At 35.0% G+C, this 21096-nt stretch overlaps 1 protein-coding gene across 20 annotated transcripts in view; it reads right to left on the reverse strand.

The window, feature by feature from the left end:
- Window positions 1-397: 397 nt before the first annotated feature.
- The window catches only part of Robo2 (roundabout guidance receptor 2), a 1547722-nt gene continuing 1527023 nt past the window's right edge, over window positions 398-21096 (reverse strand). For 4 of the 20 annotated variants that reach the window (XM_036203243.1, XM_036203245.1, XM_036203241.1 and 1 more), the window contains 5 exons: window positions 16322-16504; window positions 14005-14178; window positions 7679-7951; window positions 5727-5927; window positions 398-4744 (listed from right to left, as the gene is read on the reverse strand). In XM_036203243.1, the coding sequence (XP_036059136.1) occupies window positions 4743-4744; window positions 5727-5927; window positions 7679-7951; window positions 14005-14178; window positions 16322-16504 (833 nt within the window). In that variant the 3' untranslated portion in view covers window positions 398-4742. The remainder of the gene's footprint in view (window positions 4745-5726; window positions 5928-7678; window positions 7952-14004; window positions 14179-16321; window positions 16505-21096) is intronic. The other 16 variants (XM_036203250.1, XM_036203248.1, XM_036203254.1 and 13 more) reach the window with 6 other exon arrangements.

Below are 21096 nucleotides of genomic sequence, written 5' to 3' on the forward strand. Positions count from 1 at the left end.
AAATAATGTTTTCATAAGCTGAAGGTACACAGTATTATGTGAGTTTCTTGTAACCATGACATAGCTTTTTTTTAAGCTTGTATATGCAATAATTAAGAAAGTATGCATGAACTGTTTTCATACTTTTGCACATTTTCCTTCTCTTGATTTTTCCACAATAGAGATTCAATAAAGCAGTGGTGGTTTTCTCATTCTTCTATCATTTGACACACAGGTAACTAATATATTTCATTTTTAATTTATATGTATGTATTTTTCATTGTACTGTGTACATTATTTATAATTAGTCTCATAGTATCTTATTCCCTCCTAATTTAGTTAAAATAAATGGAACTGAATTGCATGGTCCTTTTATTATATGCTCCTTAAGATATTTTTAAATGAACACTTCGGTGTTAAATGATTCTCCCATTTTTCTCTTTATTTTTATTGTTACTGTGATTATTAAGAAACACAAATGCACTTTTTTTTATTTTTGACAAGAATCAAGCCCTATAATTGTACTTTTTAATTAAAAAGAATGAAATATTCATGAATTACAACAAAAGAGATTAGTTTTCTTTTTTACTCATTCTCTGAGTTGATGCATCAATCTTCCATGTCCTAACAGAGATGCATCATTAACTTTCTAAAACAAACAAACAAAAAAGGGCCACTTGCTTCCAGTCGCATTTACTTACCTTTCAAAATAACAGTACAGTAATTCTGCTGATCAAATCATTTTGTTCAGTTTACTGCCTATCTAAACATCATTATGGGGGAGGCAATAGATCTGGAAATTAGTGCTGACAGAGAAGAATATATAATTCTAAATACTTGTAGTCTTTATTGCTGTCTTTTAATCATGACTACCTAGTCAACATCATTTCCTACTTGGCACTTCTGATCCTTCTCTGAATTAGAAAAAGAAATATGAATAGGGCCACAAAATATTCAGAGTTCTAAAAGTGAGACAATGATCCATTTTTGCTTTGTCCACAGACAAATTTGTTTTACATAAATGGCTTTTTTTTACAAAACTGAAATGTGAATATATTTTTATTTTTCCCAGTGAATACACAATACACAATTTTTGACAATACTATGAATCAATTTATGCCAATTTCTTTGCTGATCTAACAATATCAAATGAAACACAATAAGATTTGGGAAATTGTTGACTCGAACTACAATGAAACAAATCCATCTATAAAACAAATTATAAAAAGTCTACCCACGGCCACAAAATCCCTTGTCTTGTAATGTTTTAAAATCACAATGAACATTTTTAAAATTATGAGAGTAAAAAATATTTGTAAATTGCATGTCATTTAAAAAATGTATGGTGTTTCATTTGAAGTATGCATTATGACAAAGCAAAGTAAAAAATCATTTCACTTCTCAGGTAATGTGTAAAGACAGGTTCATTTTTTTTTTTTTGCACAATATACAGAAGTAGATGAATAAACTAACAGTAGTGAATGTTATGTTTCTGCATATCTTCAATACTGACAAGATAACTTCTCAGGGGAAGTGATCTGCAGTTGGGAGCTCATTGATGTGGTAATTGTGTTATCATCAATGAAAAATTGCATAATTTCATTAAGTAGAACTTGGTTGTATTCCATGAAACCACATACAAACTTGCAACTTAAATCCCATTAAAAATGTATGTAAATATGTAGAGCATTATACTATAACATAGAACATACTAAATCTGTCTTCTTCGTCAAAGTAAGTAATTTGTAAGGTTTTACTTCACTTTGGTTGTGTGATGCCTTACCCATTGGTCTAGACTTTCTTATATACTTCCTTGAGCTGCTCCAAATCCTATGATGGAGTTCATTGATTCCATAGCCCTATCCTCTCCTAAGTTACTTTTGTAAAATGACATGAAAAGGGTAAGCAGACTCCACTGCTTATACTGGAATACCTGAGTTTGGGTACTGATATTGCATTCCTTAAGGAGACTTTGCCTGTTCTGAAAGAAGCTGTGCTTGGGTCTGACCAAACTACACAGCAGTATTGCCGATGATCAAAAAATGAGGTTTTATTCCCATCCAGATTTCTTTCTGATGGCTTATGCAGGTTTCTGTTCAGGCTCACAGAAAAGTGAGCTCAGTAGATTTCCCATCGCATTCAGTCAGCTACAAAAGGGGAAGACATGGGACTCTCAGGAGGTATGTGTTCCTCAGTCAATAATCCAAATGTTAATGATGAATGGATTTGTACAAATACCTAGATGATGAAGGTTTTCTGTTGTTGATAGTATGCCTGAATTCAAATTACCATAGCATGTTATCTTGTCTTCATGGCAAATATCAGGTACAAGATTTTGCAGTAATCAGTCTGTAATCTGTATGGACACAATCTAACTGCTTATGATTCTATACTGAAGGCAATCGGGAAGACATGGTGCTATAATCCCAAATCATTCTGTAAGTCATCATGTGATCTGCAGCTATCATTTCTTGTGATTTGGTTTGATAACAATCTGCAAATGTCAGTTACCATACATATGATATACTCTTTTACACTAAACTACATTATTCATGAACATAAAGTGAAAATACAACTAAATATACTTCTTAAAAGGTCTTATGCTTTTAAATAGAGGTCATGGATTAAGGAACTGTGTAAATGCAAAATTAAATTAATCACATCTTGGAATTGACAATAATTTCATAATCCTTTTTGTTTTTCACAGAAATTGTTCAACTTTTCCCATTTCCTTGTACTAGAGACATCAAATTTCAGTAAAACTCAGGCACTGATGCTAAAAAGTTGTTAAATGGTATGTCAGAATTATTTGTCCCTTCAGTGAAGAAAGTAACCATATAGCACTAAGAAAATTTTGAGACCCATGAATAACATCACACTCTATGCTTGTCTATGGTACAGTAGCCTTGGAACCATATACTTATGTATTTTATATAATAAGATCATATAAGTTGCCATCTGAGCCAACAATACACAGTGTGTTGTGTCAATCAAAATGTCCCCTACATGAAAATTAAATATTTTGACCACCACACTGAATATTTTTTAAGATACCATCTATTGAACATATTTTAAGAAAAATAATACAACATATTGTTTGGACTAGAATTTAAGACTGTGTAAATAGCACATGGGAAAATGTCATCAGTGGTAATTTCAGGAAGGCTATCCTCTACTTGACTTACATACATGTACAGTAACTAACATACATTTCAAAGTCACATTTATCTTGAGCATACATAATTGATGTCCAGAAACTCCTTGTTCTCAAGGTCATTAAAACAAATGAGGCAGGACACTGTTATTAATGTCCACTTACAAGATTTGGTTTTATTTAAAAAGTGTATAAACATGCATTTTCTCCCTTTGACTGTTCTTTCCAATTTGCTCATTCAAAATGGGTCAAACAGATTTTCGTTGGTAGCCAATTTCTGAGAATGTACCAGAAAATATTTAGTCCAATATATCTACTAATTATAAACTGAACACACTGTGAGCACTGCCTTTAAGCACTTCCAACTTGGCTATACATTTGGTGGCATCAATTTCACTTTTTAATCAAATGAAACACAAAATTGTATGTAGAATGCATTAGTTTTTTTTTTTTCTTAAGTAATGAACTTAAGTGATGTGGCTACATCCTCTAGTATGTACTGTACATGTATTAGAAAGATGAGCAAGATATTGCAATATTCAAGAGTAGCCCGAGTATGCCCTAATAATAAGTTGCTTCTTTAACTATTTGCTAGATTTCTAGAGTTCATTTTCTTTGTTTCCTTGGGGAACTTCATTTTATACTGTGACTTAATGAGTTGGAAAGATTAATTATGGTAATTCAAAACTGCTGTTTTTAAAAAGCTGTAATATAAATACAGAACTCTTCAAACAACCTTGATTTCATTTTGCTCATTGTAATTCTCAGTTGGGTCAATTACAATGGCAAGAAATGTTGCTTCTAAATAAAATTTTAATTATATTTTTAAAGCAAGTTAGTACATCTTTGCTACCAGCATACTTTAACCCATATTCTGTGTAGGCTTAAGCTTCCTTCTTTTGACCCCTGCTTTTTTCAATAGTAAAAGCCATCTTTCTGCTTCTTAAAATTGACTCAATGTCTGATTTTTCAAGAAGACTTTGCCAACACCATCATTCCTTCAAATCTTCCTATTTCTACACCCCCAAATGAAAACCATCTCACAGGATTGGTTACACCAGCATTACCCAACCTAACTTACAGTACAGAAAACTCCCTTCACATTCAATCTTTTCTTCATGTCATGAGGAGTAGAGATTTGTGCTTATCACCAAATAAAATTGCAGTGCAAAATTTAAACATAAAAAGTTACACAATTAAAAGTTAATATATGGCACCACAGCCCATTAATTCACATATAGTACAACAGACCAATAAGAACAGACAATAATATGAACAGAGCTAAAAAGAGTGAGCTTGCATAGCAATGCAAAAAAGAAATTATATACAGAGGAAAATCCTTTTTTTTTTTCCTGGAGGGTGAGTTTGCGTTCTTTCTTTTTCTTATATACTCCTGACAAGAAAGAGTTAAGGTAGGTGGTGTAATTAAGAAGAGAACACGACAAAATAACTGTGGGATATGTGTGGCTGTGTGTTTTTACATCGCATTTACAGTTTTGTTAATAGTACATAAATAAAGAAATTGTTCATTGCACTGTTAAATGTTATCACTTCCATGAGTTCAGACCTGATGGTCCTCAGAGCATCTTTGTATGTCCCCTCTCAGTTACTCTGAAAAACAAACAAAAAATCATAAATATAACGTTCTCATATGTTCAAAAGTCTTCTATCCTGACTAGTGATAAAATCAAAGCAATCAGAGTATAATTAAAGATTGTTAAGTTTTGCATTTGTGAGTTAAAGTCATTTCCTTTGAAGATTGACAGGGGACAGGGAAGTACCAGGAAGCCTGCAGATTTGTGATGTACATGGAGGTTTTCTTGCCATACTTATCAGACTACAGATACTGTAAAGCAAGTTAAAAAACAATCCACGCATATGTGAGTCAAAACAGAAGCTATAAAGAAACCATGATAACAAACTTGGAATTAGCTGGTGTAGTAATTCAGATTCCTGTAGGACTTTGCAGTTTTGTCAGGTTTTGCTTTTGCATCACAGGATGAACTAGCTCCCAACACTGATGCAAAACTACCACATTTCACCTGAGGAAGTCAGTTTAGAAAGAATTGACGTTCTTTTTTATTTTTAAGAATAAAGTAAAGAGCAACTCAAGTAACAGGAACTGCTTAAAAAGGTACATGAAAGCTACCAAGAGGAGTAAGATCATCTCAGTGCTAAAAAGTAGACATGACATTCAGCTCCCATCACAATAAACAAACAAAATGTCAAGTGGGCAATTTGCTTCCTTTTCTTTATTGTACTCCATTAAAAAAGCGCCTAGCGGCTCCTGCCAAGTGGATTATATTTAACTTGTAAGTATTAAGATTAATTATCAGCATTAAAAAATAGTATACAGTTTAAATAAACTTGAAATATCAATGAAATGTTTGCAAAACTGACTACTGTAAACAGTTATCCTTGAACTTATGGCCAATCCTGAATGAAATAATTGAATTTGTGGGGTTTGTTGTTGTTGTTGTTTTTAAGCAGAGGAAATTTTCTATCATTCAGCAATTTGTTAAATGTAGCGATTCCATCAGGCCACTGTTCTTCCTGGATTATGATGGCCTTTAAAATAACCCAAAAGACTTACACAATTCACCTGTAAACTGTCCTTGACTGTTTGAGCCCACATATCCAATGTCCAGAAGGTCACTGGCATTCCGCTGGTGGCCACCTCTCAATACTTCGGCCTTCCGAGGGCCAGTAGACCCTTTAGAGGAAGCTGTTCCTGAAGAGCTGTGCCCACCTGGAGATGGGAAGCTGGGCTTGCTGTAGGGTACCAAGGACTCCTCTAAAAAAAGAAAACAAATCATAAAAGACTAAATTGAACTATAACATGGGGGCTAAACACAAACCCAATCATTTTTTCATTCTTGAGCAATATTAAAATTATGAAGTTTAATCAGTCCCGGATATTAAAGGTATTTCCACATGCAGGCAACATTTCTTACAAGAGACACTGAAAGGGATTAAAATAAAAGATCTTGGGGTAAGTTTAGAACAGTGTTTTCAAGGTTTAAATTTGTTGTAATAGAGCATTGCTTAAAAGAGCCATTATTTTGCTTAGCAAAAATAATATCTGAGAACAATTTCTGGAGTTCAGTGAAGCTCAATTTAGTTTTTCCCAGTAAGACTGAAAAAAGATGGCTTTTGTTTTAGTTTAAATTATGGCAATATTCTCTCAATCAGTTGAGAAATAGAACTATATATTAGTGACTTAAATAAGCATCTTAAATTCCTGTTTATTTCCTGAGCCAGGATTCCATTGTTTGAAAGGTTCTGTGTTTCATTAAAAGAGAACAAAACATTAATTTTAATATATTAACGTTCTTTTTAGATATTGACTCTCCAAAAATGTTCTACAATCATGTTGATGCTTAGAACTCCTCTTCTCATTATTCCAATTATTTATTTCCCATCCCTTCCAACCCCCCTGTTGTTTCTTCTGATTTTCTGGGTGTATGTCATTATTAAGTGAATGAAAATTGCTGGCTGAATTTACCAGTTCACCTCCTTAGCTAGTCTCTAATAAGAAGGGGCAGGTAGTATTTCTTTTACAGCTGGTAACCTTCTAAAATGTTTCATTAAATCTAAATATTGCAATTGTCATGTTCTGGCCCGTTCACCAAAGAACTCTCCAAGACTTGAGCATCACATGATGACAAAACGTAATTATGGGAAATGCATGGGTAAACACATACTTAGACAAGCCTGAGTACAAATTAATACTGAATAGATAAAGGGATGCTTTTTTTTTGAAGTGTGTGTTTCATTCCTAGTAGATACTAAGCAATAGTGGATGCACCTCCCCAAACATATATTTGTATAACAGATTTGCCTCCCCCCAAATAATATCCAAGCAGGAATTATGAGGTTTATGATTTGTGAAACTTTCAGGAATTTTTTTCTCATAAATAAGAACTCTTCCCATCCAGATGTTAACACTGAACATTTAGTCTCTTGAAGAGTGTATGAGTTTGGTTTCACCTTTTCTAACTTCATGGTACCTGATGGGGCATCTGCTTGCACTGTTATGAGCACTGTTAAATCTCCATTTGGAAACATGAGCTCCCTCTCAAATGAATGGCTACTTCAATCAGTCAGTTGAAGGTAGATACGAAGTGGACCCAAAAGAAGAAATGTAGTGTTCTTAAAACTACTCAGGTTGGGGATTTAGCTCAGTGGTAGAGCGCTTGCCTGGCAAGCACAAGGCCCTGTGTTCGATCCTCAGCTCAAACAAACAAACAAACAGCTACTCGCTATAGACATGAAAGGAGATCAACATCAAACTATTTTCTGAACACTCCAGGTGAAACCTGGAGCTTTCTAAGTTCAAAGACCTTATACAGGGTTAACTTGTGGAATAGGCCCCACTGAATGTGTGCTGTTAAACCTCTGCTGAATGCTGAAGAACCAACCAGTTTGGAAAGATTTAAGGCAAATGTGTTCCAGATGCTTTAGCAATTGCCATTCCTAAAGTACCTGGTTGGGGAGTTGTGGGGTGGTAACAGTCATACTTTCTTGGGACTGTGCAGCACACACCTGATCCAACCCCTTGTTTGTGTGGGGCTTTCCGTGTATCTTCTTGGCGGTCTGTAGAGTTTATCCAGTCCTGGGTTGGACGCTGCCACTCTAGGGCGGTTTTAGCTGGACATTCCAGTGAGCTCTTTGTGTCTTCTAAGTTGGCGGCCTGTTGTCTCTCTAGAGAGCTTCCTTTTCTCTCTGTTGAATTTTCCACGTGACCAGAATGCTGGCTCAGGCCTATCTGCTGTCTTAAACCCTGACTTGGTGGGGGATCTGGTGCTGGGGGAAGATCTAAAAATTTTGAATAACGTTTAGAATGAACTATGATGTAATGAAAAATACAAGTTTAAGTTCAAGTTGAAAAATTGGAAAAAAAAATCCAAAATCAAAAACCCCTTGCCCTCTTACAAGTATTACTCATGCAAAGATATTTATGGAAAATAAAAGTCAATTCATGGCTATTCAAAATGCATGCTATTGATCTGTCTTCTATCTTCTTGCCATAGCATCTTTGAGATAAAAATTGATCCTTTTCATCTTTTCATCAACTCATTCATGTGTTCAACAGGAAACATATTTTTAACAACATACTATGGGCTAACATTCAAGGCATATGTTGGCTTGTGGTTTACATTCAGCTTCCCTCTCTTCATGATAGAAATACTATGAGGGAAAAATCACTATGGATTCGAGCGGCTGATCTAGTAAAAAGTCCCTGAATAAACTCCACTGTAAAGACCATGCTCCAGAACTTAGAGATCAAAAGCTGTATCATATGCAGCCTATGACTGCCTCTGAGCAAGTGTGTGCCACATTGAGCAACAGTCAAAGGGTTAATCTAACGTTATTACATGCAATTAACATTCTTCCTGACAACTGATCCTGCCTGTTCGTTTCATGAGTTAGCTAATGAGTTACAACTAATACCCTCTAATATTCCCTTGGATTAATTTTAATAAGTAATAACTGATGTTCAGAGCACAGATTGAATATTCTAAATGATGAGTAGGGTAGACTATGTATTGTAGAAATTAGAGATGGAGTGGAAAAGATAAGTTTTTGAAGTAACTTTTTAGAGGCTTTTGGATATGCCCAGGGTTGTTTGACTGTATACTGAAAGAGCTTTTAAAACCAAACTTGGGAAATGAAGAAAAACAAAAAAAGTTGAGTATGAGCTAATTTTTCATTTTCCTTTGCTAGCTCTTCAGATTTTCGTCTTTATATTTTGAATGTGTTCAATTATAAAATTACATTTCCTTTTATATCTTTCTAATATTTGTGAAATGACACGACTAAGGACTTTGAAATCTTCTAAACATTCATTTGTATCTGGATCTTCCTATTTTTCTTATATACTATTGTAAATTTCTTGGCTCAACCTAAGATTAGGCAATTATGTTGCTTATTTATAAAACTTATATATCATACAATATACAGTTATTACATGAATAAGTGATATTCCGGTTAGTGTGGGGCATTATTTTTCATTCTTTTTTTTCATAAATATGACTTTGATTCTAATGATACTTTATGAAATCAGAAAGGTAAAACCAAATGTCTTGCACACAAGAAGCCAGCTCTCTTTAAAAGAGCTCAAGTGTCCATTCTAAGGCCGTCTTTAAAAGCTGTACTCTGTTTTATGGGAAAGTTTAGGATATTCCATTGGAAAGATAAATAATGGTTTGCTGAGCATTTGTTCTCAAGGTTTGAAGCTAAGTAGCATTCTCAGCTCTCATGAATGTCTTCACGTCAGATTACAAGCTACTAATAATTAATGAGAAAGGGGATGCTGTCTGGGTGAAGAGGATTGCATTTTGAACATTTCTTCCAAAATGAAGAGCTAATGCAATAATGCACTGTTTGCATGATAAACTAATGAGCTTTGGGTTTCCTTTACATTCAATACTAGCTTCCTTTGCTGTGTGTTATTATGAATGTAAATTAATTATTTCATTTGAGTTATTAGACTTAGTCTGTCACTGAGGGGAAAGGATTGTATTGGCTTCTAAAATAACATATCTTGTCATTGATTTTTATTCTCAATCTGAGCTGTTTAATTTCTAAAATGGCCCAAGTGGCATTTGCTTATGGCAGCTAAAATTCTGATGCCTATTTAATTTGACTTGAAATTATAGAGCTTTGTAATTATATAATATCCTTGGAGACTTTATCTTCTAAGAATAAAGGACATTGCATGCACATTGAAATAAGCTGGAAAGAGATGGAATTACAGATGATTGTGGAAAAAATAAAGGTATATAATACAATACATTACTTAAATTAAATTCATTATTCAATTCTTTGTGGAATTATTTCAAGTAAGTCAATTCACTAGAGTATCTCACTGGCCCACTGTGGGTTAGCTATTGTCAAGCAATGACAGTCCAATGACATAGGTACCTTATTATTCTCATTTATTTTTCAGGTAAATGGATGGAAGTGGAACACAAAGAAATAAAAAATCTCCAGCCTAAATCTCTCTTTTTATAAGATCCAACTTGTGAAATTGCGTTCACAGGGTACAGCTCAGCTCAGATGTCTGCAAAGTACCTCAAATTTAGTACTTCAACACAGCTTTGCATCATGCAAACATAAAGACATAGGTTTCTACTACTGTGTTTCTCCTTTCAGTCAGTTACAGTTCCATTCTGCTCATTCCCCCAAACTGTGAAATAGTCTTTGACTCTCTTTCTATTCAAAATGGTGGCCTATATTAACTTATACTTACAAATCCCATTAGTTCCATCTCCCAAATCTTACCTTTGTTATTGCTTTCACTGATCTAATCTTGAATGAACCACTCTTAGTTACTGCTTCTATGATCTCCAGTTATCTCTAGTTTTACACTTTTGGGTCATTTAATTCTTTGCTATACAAACTTTAGACTGACATTTTTAATATTAAAGTATACCTTATATTTTAATATTAAAATCATAAAATTATGGGGTTGGGGATTTAGCTCAGTGTTAGAGCACTTGCCTAGCAAGTACAAGGCCCTGGGTTCAGTCCTCAGCTCCAATAAAATAAAATAAATTAAATAAAATAAAATAAAACTATGCCACCATCTTACCTTAAATATATAAACATACATTTATGGGGACATACAACACATACACACACACACACACACACACACACACACACACACACACACACACAAATCCTTTCAGGAATTTCCCATTCAAAATCCTATAAAAATCCATGACAGTTCCTAAGCATAAAGGTCCTTAAACATTGCCCTTTACTTGTGTGCTTGGCATCAAATTCTTTACTTGCTCCAGTCATACTGCTTGCCTTCCTTAAAAATATAATCAAATATGCACCAGGATTTCAATTGCTGTATCAGCTTCTAGGAGGACCTTTCCTTGAATATAAGCATTGTTCTTTTCCTCATATTATTCCTGTCTTTTCTCATATGTCAAGTTGTTGTTGAGGCTTTCCCTGAAGACTCCTTATATTAAAATTCTTCCCCCTAAAATCTTTACAATTTCCTGTTGCTTCTTTCTCCATTGCAACAGCTACCATTTGCTCACTTCATACTTTTATATTGGTCCGACCCTCTCTTTGTTTTACTAGATATAAGGTGCCGGAGATAATCACTATATGTTTAAATGAAGGGACCAATGAGTTCATATATTTGCAGAAAGTTACATTGTGGCACATCCAGGGAATAACTCTTTTTCTTAACTGGTAATTGAAGATAGGGGAAAGACAGAACAGTTTGAGAGAAAATAATCTCAGGGAACCAAGCATCTACCATCTTTGGTCCAGAATTGGTCAGGATATTTCTTTCAGGGACAGAAGACTTAAATGCAACAACCCTTGCTTTGAAGAGATATTCCACAAGAGAAACAAGTATGTTCATAACTGTGTATGGGCTTTTGCATAGTCTTTGGGACAGAAACTGACATTTCTTATTATTCCAAATTCCTCTCCCTGGACCCAGAGAAAATCACTTCCTTTCCTCAGAAGGTAATTGGACACAGGCAGACAGCAATCTTGACAATGACATATGAAATGTGGGAGGTGCCGCTTGCTATTAGGACATTCTACTATGTACAACAATATGTCATTCTGTCTTCAAAAACCACAAAGTACAACTCTAAAGTTGGTATTACTAAAGACTGGAGAGATGGGTGAGTGGGTAATATGCCTGCTCTGTATGAAGAGCTTATTTCAGTCCTCTAGTATCCACATTAAAAAAAAAAAAAAAAAAAAAGCCAGGTGCTATGATGGGCTCCCCTTGCTGGGGAAGAACAGACAAGAGTATCCTTGAAGTTTGCTAGCCAACAAGTATGGACAAGGTTTGAACTCCAGAAACAGTGAAATACCCTATCTCTAAAAGAAGAAAAACAGTGTTGCTTAAAAGACACCGGCGGTGGTGGCACACGCCTTTAATCCCAGCACTCAGAAGGCAAAGGCAGGTAGATCTCTGTGAGTTCGAGGCCAGCCTGGTCTCCAAAGTGAGTTCCAGGAAAGACACAAAGACACAGAGAAACCCTGTCTCGAAAAACCAAAAAAAAAAAAAAAAAAGATACCCATCATTAGCTTCAACTTTAAAAATGCATGAGGCAAGCTCACATCCCTCAAAATATACGCATGAACATAAATACACACACACACACACACACACACACACCCCACACACATACACACCACACACACACACATACACCCCACACCACACACCACACACACACACACACACACACACACACACACACACACACACATACACACAGAGTGGTGATATCTCGATCTCTCCAAATCCTAAAGCCTGTGTAACTATTTAAAGGAAAGAAGGAAAGTCACTTGACCTTGAAAGATAACTGTGTCAATGAGAATAAGATTGTTATTGTGCTAAGATGCTGAAGGTTAAATATTTGAGAAAACAGCCAACAATAATTAACCTCATTTTCTGTGCTCATAAAGACCTTTATAAAATCTATAATTCAAAAGTTTCAGTGTGAAATGTGTATACAGTAAATGCTATTAAGCAATGACCTTCTGCAACAGAATGATTTGATCAGAAATACTTATTAATTTTGGGATTTAAAATGAGCATATCAGTGAGAGAAGTTAATGTGTTGATAAAATGAGATCAACATGACACATTACTTAAAGTGATCAATGAATCCCCAGAGAATCTGAAGCAAAAAGGAAATGGTGAGTGTTTTTATTTGTGCATCATGGATTAGCAAATCACACACCTGTGAATACAACTGTATTCTTAATTTTCATATTCCATGATAACACTTCCAAAAGAAACAAAGCAAGGCATTGAAACAAACATGCTTGGTGTTCTAAGTCTTAGCATAATAAGATTTAAAGAAAGTAAAGTGGTTTCCTTGCTCACAAAAACAAAGAACAAAACCATTATTCTTTTTGGGCTAAGGTTTAACCCTATCCTCATAAATCTGAGGCCTAATGACTGGGTCTGGTTAGTGTGCGATAGCCAATCTAGGGCTTCTTGTTCATGCTAGACAAACATTCTACAAACTGAGCCACACCACAGTTACATTTTAAAATTTATTTTTCTGTAGGTACACTCACTCAACAAGGAGTAGATTTAGAACATAAAACCCATGCTCCACAAAGCCAAAAGTGTTTACTATTTACACATTAACTGAAAAGAAAACAGAACAAATATTGAGCCTTTATTATGGGTGGAATCATTAGCCTCTAAAATTCCTATATTGAAGGTAATTCTATTATTTGTTGGTATGGTATTAGGAACTGAGACCTCTATGAGGTCATTAGATATGAAGCTGACTCAGGAATTTTATCAAAAACACCAGATAGACACCTTCTTTCAAGTAAGATCACAATGAGAAGGCACCATCTACAACCATAAAAGAGTCTCTCAACAGTTGGACATTCCAGACTTTAAACCTGAGAAACAAATTTCTGTTTTTCATCTTTTCTACTATTTATAAGATTGTGATCATGTACTGCAACACCATCAACAAATAAAGTCTTCATATCCATGGCCTATGGCTGCCTTCTAGTTCTGAAGTTGATGAACTGCAAAGCTTAGTAAATCACTCCACAGAATGATCTAAAGGAAAAGAAGTCCCCAAAGAGACTAATGTAGTATTGTAGCTGTCCTGATACAATGACAATGTACATAGTAATAATAATAATAATAATAATAATAATAATAATAATAATAGTAATAATGATAATTATTTTGTAAAAGAGGGTGCTTTATTTAAACACAGCATGTTGCCAAGTGGTTCCTATAGCTGCAACGCCTAAGTTACAACAGCTTTTTTACTGAAAGTTAATGATAACATCGAGCACACTTCTTCATGAGGAGATGAAAGTTAAGACAAGAAACCTACCATCTGGCATCCCTTCTCTCCGATGAGGTAACACTGGCTGTGTGTCCATCCGCCCTCCCTTGTGTTTTTTGGTGGGCCGAGGCCGCTGGCTTGGATTCAGGGCAGCGCTGGTGTTACTGTCAGTAGAAAATGGGCTGGTGGGCCGTGGCCTTTGAGAGGAGGTAAAGGCTTTTCCTGAAACGAAAACCAAGGGAGTGGACATAGAGAACTATATTTTTGTCTTGCCTTGTGTCTCTGCTCTTACTAGACTACCTAGTGAATGTACCTACAGATGTTCAAAGACACAAAAGCCCCAACTTATGTGCACAAGATGTAAGAACTGCTGCTTATAATTCATCCAGTTGTTAATAAGCTAAGAACACCCTACCCAACAAAAACATATTTCAAGCAAATGAACCTGAAATAAATCCACCATTGAAAAACTTCACATTGCTTGATCATAGTTTTATGTAATCTTAGCAATCTTCATAATATTTTCAAAAAACTGAATGCCACATTTACTTTTCAAAATAAGAAAGAGGTTTTTTTTTTTTTTAATTGTCTACTGTTTTATTTGATTAGTCATGTTTTACTCTTAGCATCTTAAACACTGTCTTAGAATTACAACTGAAGTTCTACATGAAGGGTCTGTTGATATGCTGTGTAACCTTACCACTTAATGTTCATACACAATGATTTCTATCTCTTTTAGCAGGATTAAATAAGATCAATGTAGAAGCTAGCAAGTTATAGTCTTGGTGTCTATCCAAAATGTGATAGGTGTATTCTAAGCATATTATTATATCTAAACAGACCCTACATATTAATTTTTAAATGAATTACACTATTTTCTTTTTGATAGTTTAGAATATATGAATGGAATTTTTCTGGGAAAAAGATCAGCTAATATATTTTCTACAAAAATTATTTTAGTACTAAGAATATTATGTAAGAGAGGACTGGTTTATGTGCACATATTTATTCTCTTGTGCATATTTTCACTTTTACAAAATTATCATGTGTAGTTGCACTGTCCTAAGTCATTGTGACTTGATATTGCTTAATGCTTTATCAGCGATTAGCATACATGCTGCTAGTGTACTTATGCCTTCTAATTTATTAGCTCCCTTGAACCTTTTATCTTCTCTGCCTATAGCAAATGCCACAAAAAGCACTCAGGCAACATAAAGATTCTGACTTATGTCTTATAAAGCAAGAAAATCCAAATAACAGTTATATTGCAACATATTTTAGTTGGATGCTATATAAAAACAGACCTTTGCAATGCCTGAGAAATTCTCTCTTTTTGTTTGAAGAATGCTTAATGCACACTTGAAAGAAATATTGATGGTAAAACTTAAAGACAATGTCCAAGACATAATTTTATGATCTGAAAGTGTAGCAAAGGTTCAAAGTAATTTTTCTTTACTATTTGAGCATCATTAAATTTAAGTGTGCATTTGATATTTCTTGAGTTTATTTTGTCAAGACAGCATAGTAAATGCACATATTATATTCCTACTATGCAGCTTAGAAGTATATATGTGTGTGTATAAGGCTATTTTTCAAAAAACTCATGGGTACAAATTATTGATAAATTACCAGAGTTAATCAAACATAACTTCTCCCCCACCTCCCGTGGCATGAGACATACCTAACAATTATATAATTTGACTTTGATGCTATTATTCATTGCTCTTTGAAATCAAAAAGAATTTTCTTAAGAGTGATACACATGTACATATTATCTTATTGAACTCACAAATGCATTGGGTGTATCTTTAGTTAGCATCCTCTAAAACAAATAATAAATTACTGTGTTAAAATCTTAGTCAAACAATTAGGACCATCAGCCAAGTGAACTGTTAGGTAGTAGTCTTAGGACCCTTCACCCCATGCTGAGGAAGCCTTCCCAGAAAATGCCTCTGTAGAAGGAAATGGGGCAAGGTAACATAGTGGAGATAAAAGCTGAATAATTTTAATCACAAGGTTTGTTATTGATTTTGTGAAGACTTTGCAATGTGTGAGTTACTGAAAGTTTAATGACAATCTTAGTTTTGGCTTTGTTGTAATATAGAAAGGAAGCACACTGTAATTAGCCAGCAGAGCCCTGAAGAGAAAGGATGGATGAGACGTAATGTAGTGAGTATGAGCTTATTTTTGGCTCTGCAATATTAGCATCAAAGGAGAATTCTGGTAACATAGCATCCATCCAACTGTGTTCATGCATATTTTAAAAAGTCCGTGGTTAGATTCACTAAGAAGAACAGAAGGAAAGGTCAGTGTCCAGAGGACAGGATTCTCTCATGCAAAGAGTGTTGACTTGGAGTCTACCAACCTGTTCTTGTAAGACTGGTTCCATCCAGCCTAAAACCAGCTTTATCTGCTGCTGCCACCAAGGCTTGTGCAAAGCTGACGCTGGCAAAGATGGAGCCATCTGAGGAGCTACCTACACTAGATCTATGACTAGAAAAGTTACGATCCTCATCAGATGCAGAGCCCCATCCATTTACCATTGAACCTAAAAACAAATGTAGTGGTCCAGTAAGTTGGATATATCAGATAGTTCATCTGCTCTAACACAGTGTATAATGAACAAGTTGGCTATTTAATTTCCTCACTGCTTCTTTAAAGAACTCATTGTGAGTTCTTTACCCCCACTGTCACTCATGTCTCCCAAATTCTAAGTACCAAAGAACTAAGGCCATTAAAATCTGTTTGTAGCCCAGTGACAAAACACATTCAAATGAGTTCAATGCTTACATTGATTAAATTATTACATGATCATTTCTTCATAAGGATTGCTATGTATATTTAACTTCCTATGCATCAAGAAAGAGCAGTCTGACTGAAGCAACTTAGTGGATGGCAACAGAAGGCATAGGTTGAAAAAAGTAGTGTGAATATAATTTAAATTGGTTCAGACTCCATCAACTATAGCAAGTGTTTGAAATAAAAGTTACCCATAAAAATAATAAAAACTCATACATAAAGTATCTAAACAATATCAAATCAATATAGAACATAAGAAAAATTATTTTTTACTGAATTTCTATTTATGACAATGTTTGTTATGTATTCTTTAATTTGTAATTATCTTTATGACTCCAGTTTCTCTTGAATGCTAATAGTTCCTTTAAAAATTAATCATAAGAATATCATGAACATTAGTGTTGGATTTTCTGAAAAATGAAACACAGTGTTAGAGGAAAAATTGCAACTTTATGTGTTAATAATATTAAGTACTTTGAAGATACTACAAGTAACATTTTCTTAAGGTTCTAGAAAAAAGTCAGTTTTCATTTTTTTTTCCTCAAATAAAATCACAGTGGGAATTTAACCAACTATTTACTGTAATTAATATGATATTTATTTAAGTTGTTATACAATTAGTTCATAACACAATAAACTACCAAGTAGTACTTACCCTAATATATTTAGAAAGGTACACATCATGTGTTTATAAAATCCATGTTAGGTTTTCTAATGGACACAATAATATTTGTAACAAATTGGTGAAATCTAATATTGTAGTGTTTTTCTTTTTCTCCTCTTTTCAGGATAATAGTGTAGTTAAGAGCTTGAAGTATTTGAATTGTTAATGAAAGGGTCAGTGACAGAGCACACCCATTTTCAACAGAGAGAAAATAGAATTGGAAAGATGTAATATAATCTGAGAAGTCAAAATAGAGTTAGATGGAGCAGAGTAAGAAATCTAGGGCAAAAGCACCCAGACATACATACTGGTTACATTCCAAGCAAATCCCCTGTAGCAGGCCACTAGAAGAAAGCTATGATAACGCCAGCAACTCAGCATCTTCTGAAAGATTTATTTCTGGGCAGAGGATCATTGTCAAGGACCAATAGGCTACAAGCAAAGAAGGAACTATGCAAAGGACTGTGTGGTGTAATGCCATAGGAGATAAGGAAAAATTCCTGGTTGGTTAGGGAGGGGTCACCAAAGACTGTGGAATCACAGCGGAGAGAAGGCTTACGGAATCTGAGACCTCATATCTGTCCCTTCCTGAGGCTATTGTTTTCACTGCCAAAATAGGCATGACCTTATACTTTCACTCACATTTCATCTTTTAGCTCTCGTCAACTTGTTTCTTTCTGGTACCTCCTGTTTTCCTTATGGTTGTCTAAATTGTCTTTCTGAAGAACCTACCCACTTTGATGTCTCAGTTGAAAGATCTCTAGACTACCTACACCACATCCATATCCTTACTAGGCTTCTGAGTCACTGGGTCCTTTTAATATGGAGTTCTGCCTATCTCTGCAGTGTCTGTAGTCACACATTAACACACACACACACACATACACACACACACACACACACACACACACACACACACACCACTTAAAGATACTTCAGCATTGCTGCCAGCTCTATTTTCCAGTGTCTAAGTGAAACACTAGCCCTTGGTTGGCTTGATTCTGATCCATCTTCAGGCTTGTATTAGAATCAGTCCCAGCCCCTTGGTTGCCTAAGTACCATGCATATAAGAGTACATTGGTGCCATCCCTTGATTGTAGCTGCTGCACAGACACTCACTAGGAAGCAGATTTTAGACATAAAGAACTACCTATTATTCATTCCCATATGTATTATCCAGAGATATCAAAAATCAGAAATTCAATAAAGATGGACATGTTGCATAAAATGCATTTGGCATTTTCATTCTATGCATGAGTCAATGTGATGTATAATGTCTTCTTTGTTTTTTTGTTTGTTTCTCGAGATGAGGTTTCTCTGTGTAGCCCTGCTTATCCTGGAACTAGCTCTGTTGACCAGTCTGGCCTCAAACTCAGATCTGCCTGCTTCTACCTCCCAAGAGCTGGGGTTAAAGGCATGTGCCACAACTGCCCAGCTAATGTCTTAGCAATTACTTTATTTTACTTGCAAAAGAAGTCTCTATAAGCATTCCTAGAAAATTTAGTAAATTAATGTTTTCTTAATAAATTATTAGTGAATTCTTGTTGATTATTTAGAGACATAGAAAATAATATGTAATTGCCTAAAAAAGCAACACAAAATGCTAACATGATTTTAATTACATAACAGGATGTATATTATGTAATAAGATCCCTCTTATACATACATACGTATATGTATATACATATACATATATGTGTTGGTTATGCTTTGCTGCCTTATGATAGTGGTGATTTATGGTGTTTTTAGTCAATGTAAAATGATAAATTTACTTCAAGTCACAATTTATTTTTTGACTGTGACTTAGTCATATTCATACATATTAATACATTTTGTCTGGCATTTTGTTTTTCCAAATCTTTTCCCCAACACAAGCAACCCAAACTACTTGTGTCTGTTGTGTTTGTACCTGCCCTGGGGTTCTACAACTGGGTCCCAGATACTGTAAAATGCAGAGGGGAAGTCCCGTGTCTCAGCAGCATCATCAGTGGCATTCTGGCTAACCTCCTAATAGAAAGTCAGCCCTTTGCTTTCCTCCAAAAAGACCCTGGTTTATTTCTTCAGAGCAGTGAGTCCTCCTTGTGAATTTCCATGCCTATACTTGCCACATCCTAAAAAAATCAACTGCGTTTAACCTACTCCCTTCCCCCACAAAGTTCTTCCTTGATATATTGCCTCCCTTTCTCTGGGAAGAGTGAGTAACACAAAGACAGGGCTTTCCATGGTTGTCAGACAGCGGAGAGATACTGGAGCTGCTCTTCTGGTTTATTTATATTCATCTTTCCTCTAGGAGCAAAGGATGGCTCTGCATAGATGAAGAGATACATGCCATGGACATGCCCCCTCATTAGGACTTGAGAAGCCTGATGACACAAAACAAAGTCTATGGAAGCCAATTTGTTGTCTTTGCCCCTTGACAACATAGAAAAGGGAGCATAAAGCATAGAAAAGTAAGACTTTCCCATCATTGCCTTTTTTCTAACAGACACTACACTGGACCAGGGGTAAGATCAATATTATGGATATGCATGGATGGGGTTTCAATCTCACTGTTATAACTCTTTGCATGGAATTCTGAAAATGTATTTGTTAGGTATTGGTTTGGGACCTCAGTGGCTACTGCTTTCCCTTAGATATAAACATTAAGCAGAACCCAAATATTTACTTAAATAATTTCAAAGGGGCAAAGATCTGTGTGTGTATATGTGTGTGCATGAGAGAGAGAGACAGAGACAAAGACAGATAGACAGACAGACAGACAGAGATGAAAAGAAAAGCATTAACTGGTAGACTAAAGAGCATGCCATTTTTGTGATAACTGTGTCTTTTATATCTATGGACACAAGAATGAAAATTAGAGATCACCAGGTAAGAATAACTTGGCTGGAGAATCTTTACAACTTGCAAGCAATGCATGCTCCTCTCTGACACATTATAGCCACAAACATAATCAATACATATTTAAGCATTTAATGAAAAATGAATTTGTGCCATAAAGCCAAATTTATTAGTGTTTACAGCTTCAATCTTTCCAAACTCTTCAGCTTAAAAACCATGAAAGGCCAGGAAAAAAAAAAACTGAAATTAATTCAGGCTGATGAAGAATCTCACATAGGACATTAAGTTGCTTAAATGTTACTGAGCATAAAATGCCATGATAAAGTGGCATCTTGCTGTGTCTCTATTACATCTTCAGCACTAAAATTAATTTATGATCAGTCGTCAATTCATTTACATGTCAATTTATGCTAAATCCTTCCTTGCTGACAAATGCTTATCCTTAGATCCATTAAGCTGGAGTAAAGTCTGTGCTCTCTAATATGACCCTGCTAATTGTTGCATTACCATTTTTATGAGCTACAAAAACTTATGGCCACCGATTTTTTGAGCCAATATTTAATCCAGGAACTCTATTAGATAGCAGGATTTGTCTAACTACTTGCTAAGGGAAATCTTCTATAATTGTCTTTGGTGAAATTATTCCAAATATTGACCTTCTCTAAATGTAGAAAAAAATGGGAAGATATGTGGGAAATGTTTCTGATACTCTAAGATTTGGATGAGTAACAAATCTACCTATTCTCCAGGTATGTGAATATTTGTGTGTGTGTGTGTGTGTGTGTGTGTGTGTGTGTGTGTGTGTGTGTGTGTAAAACATACAGGAAAACTAAAAGGAA

The sequence above is a fragment of the Onychomys torridus genome, chromosome 12 (assembly GCF_903995425.1).
Source record: "Onychomys torridus chromosome 12, mOncTor1.1, whole genome shotgun sequence".
Lineage (NCBI taxonomy): Eukaryota > Metazoa > Chordata > Mammalia > Rodentia > Cricetidae > Onychomys > Onychomys torridus.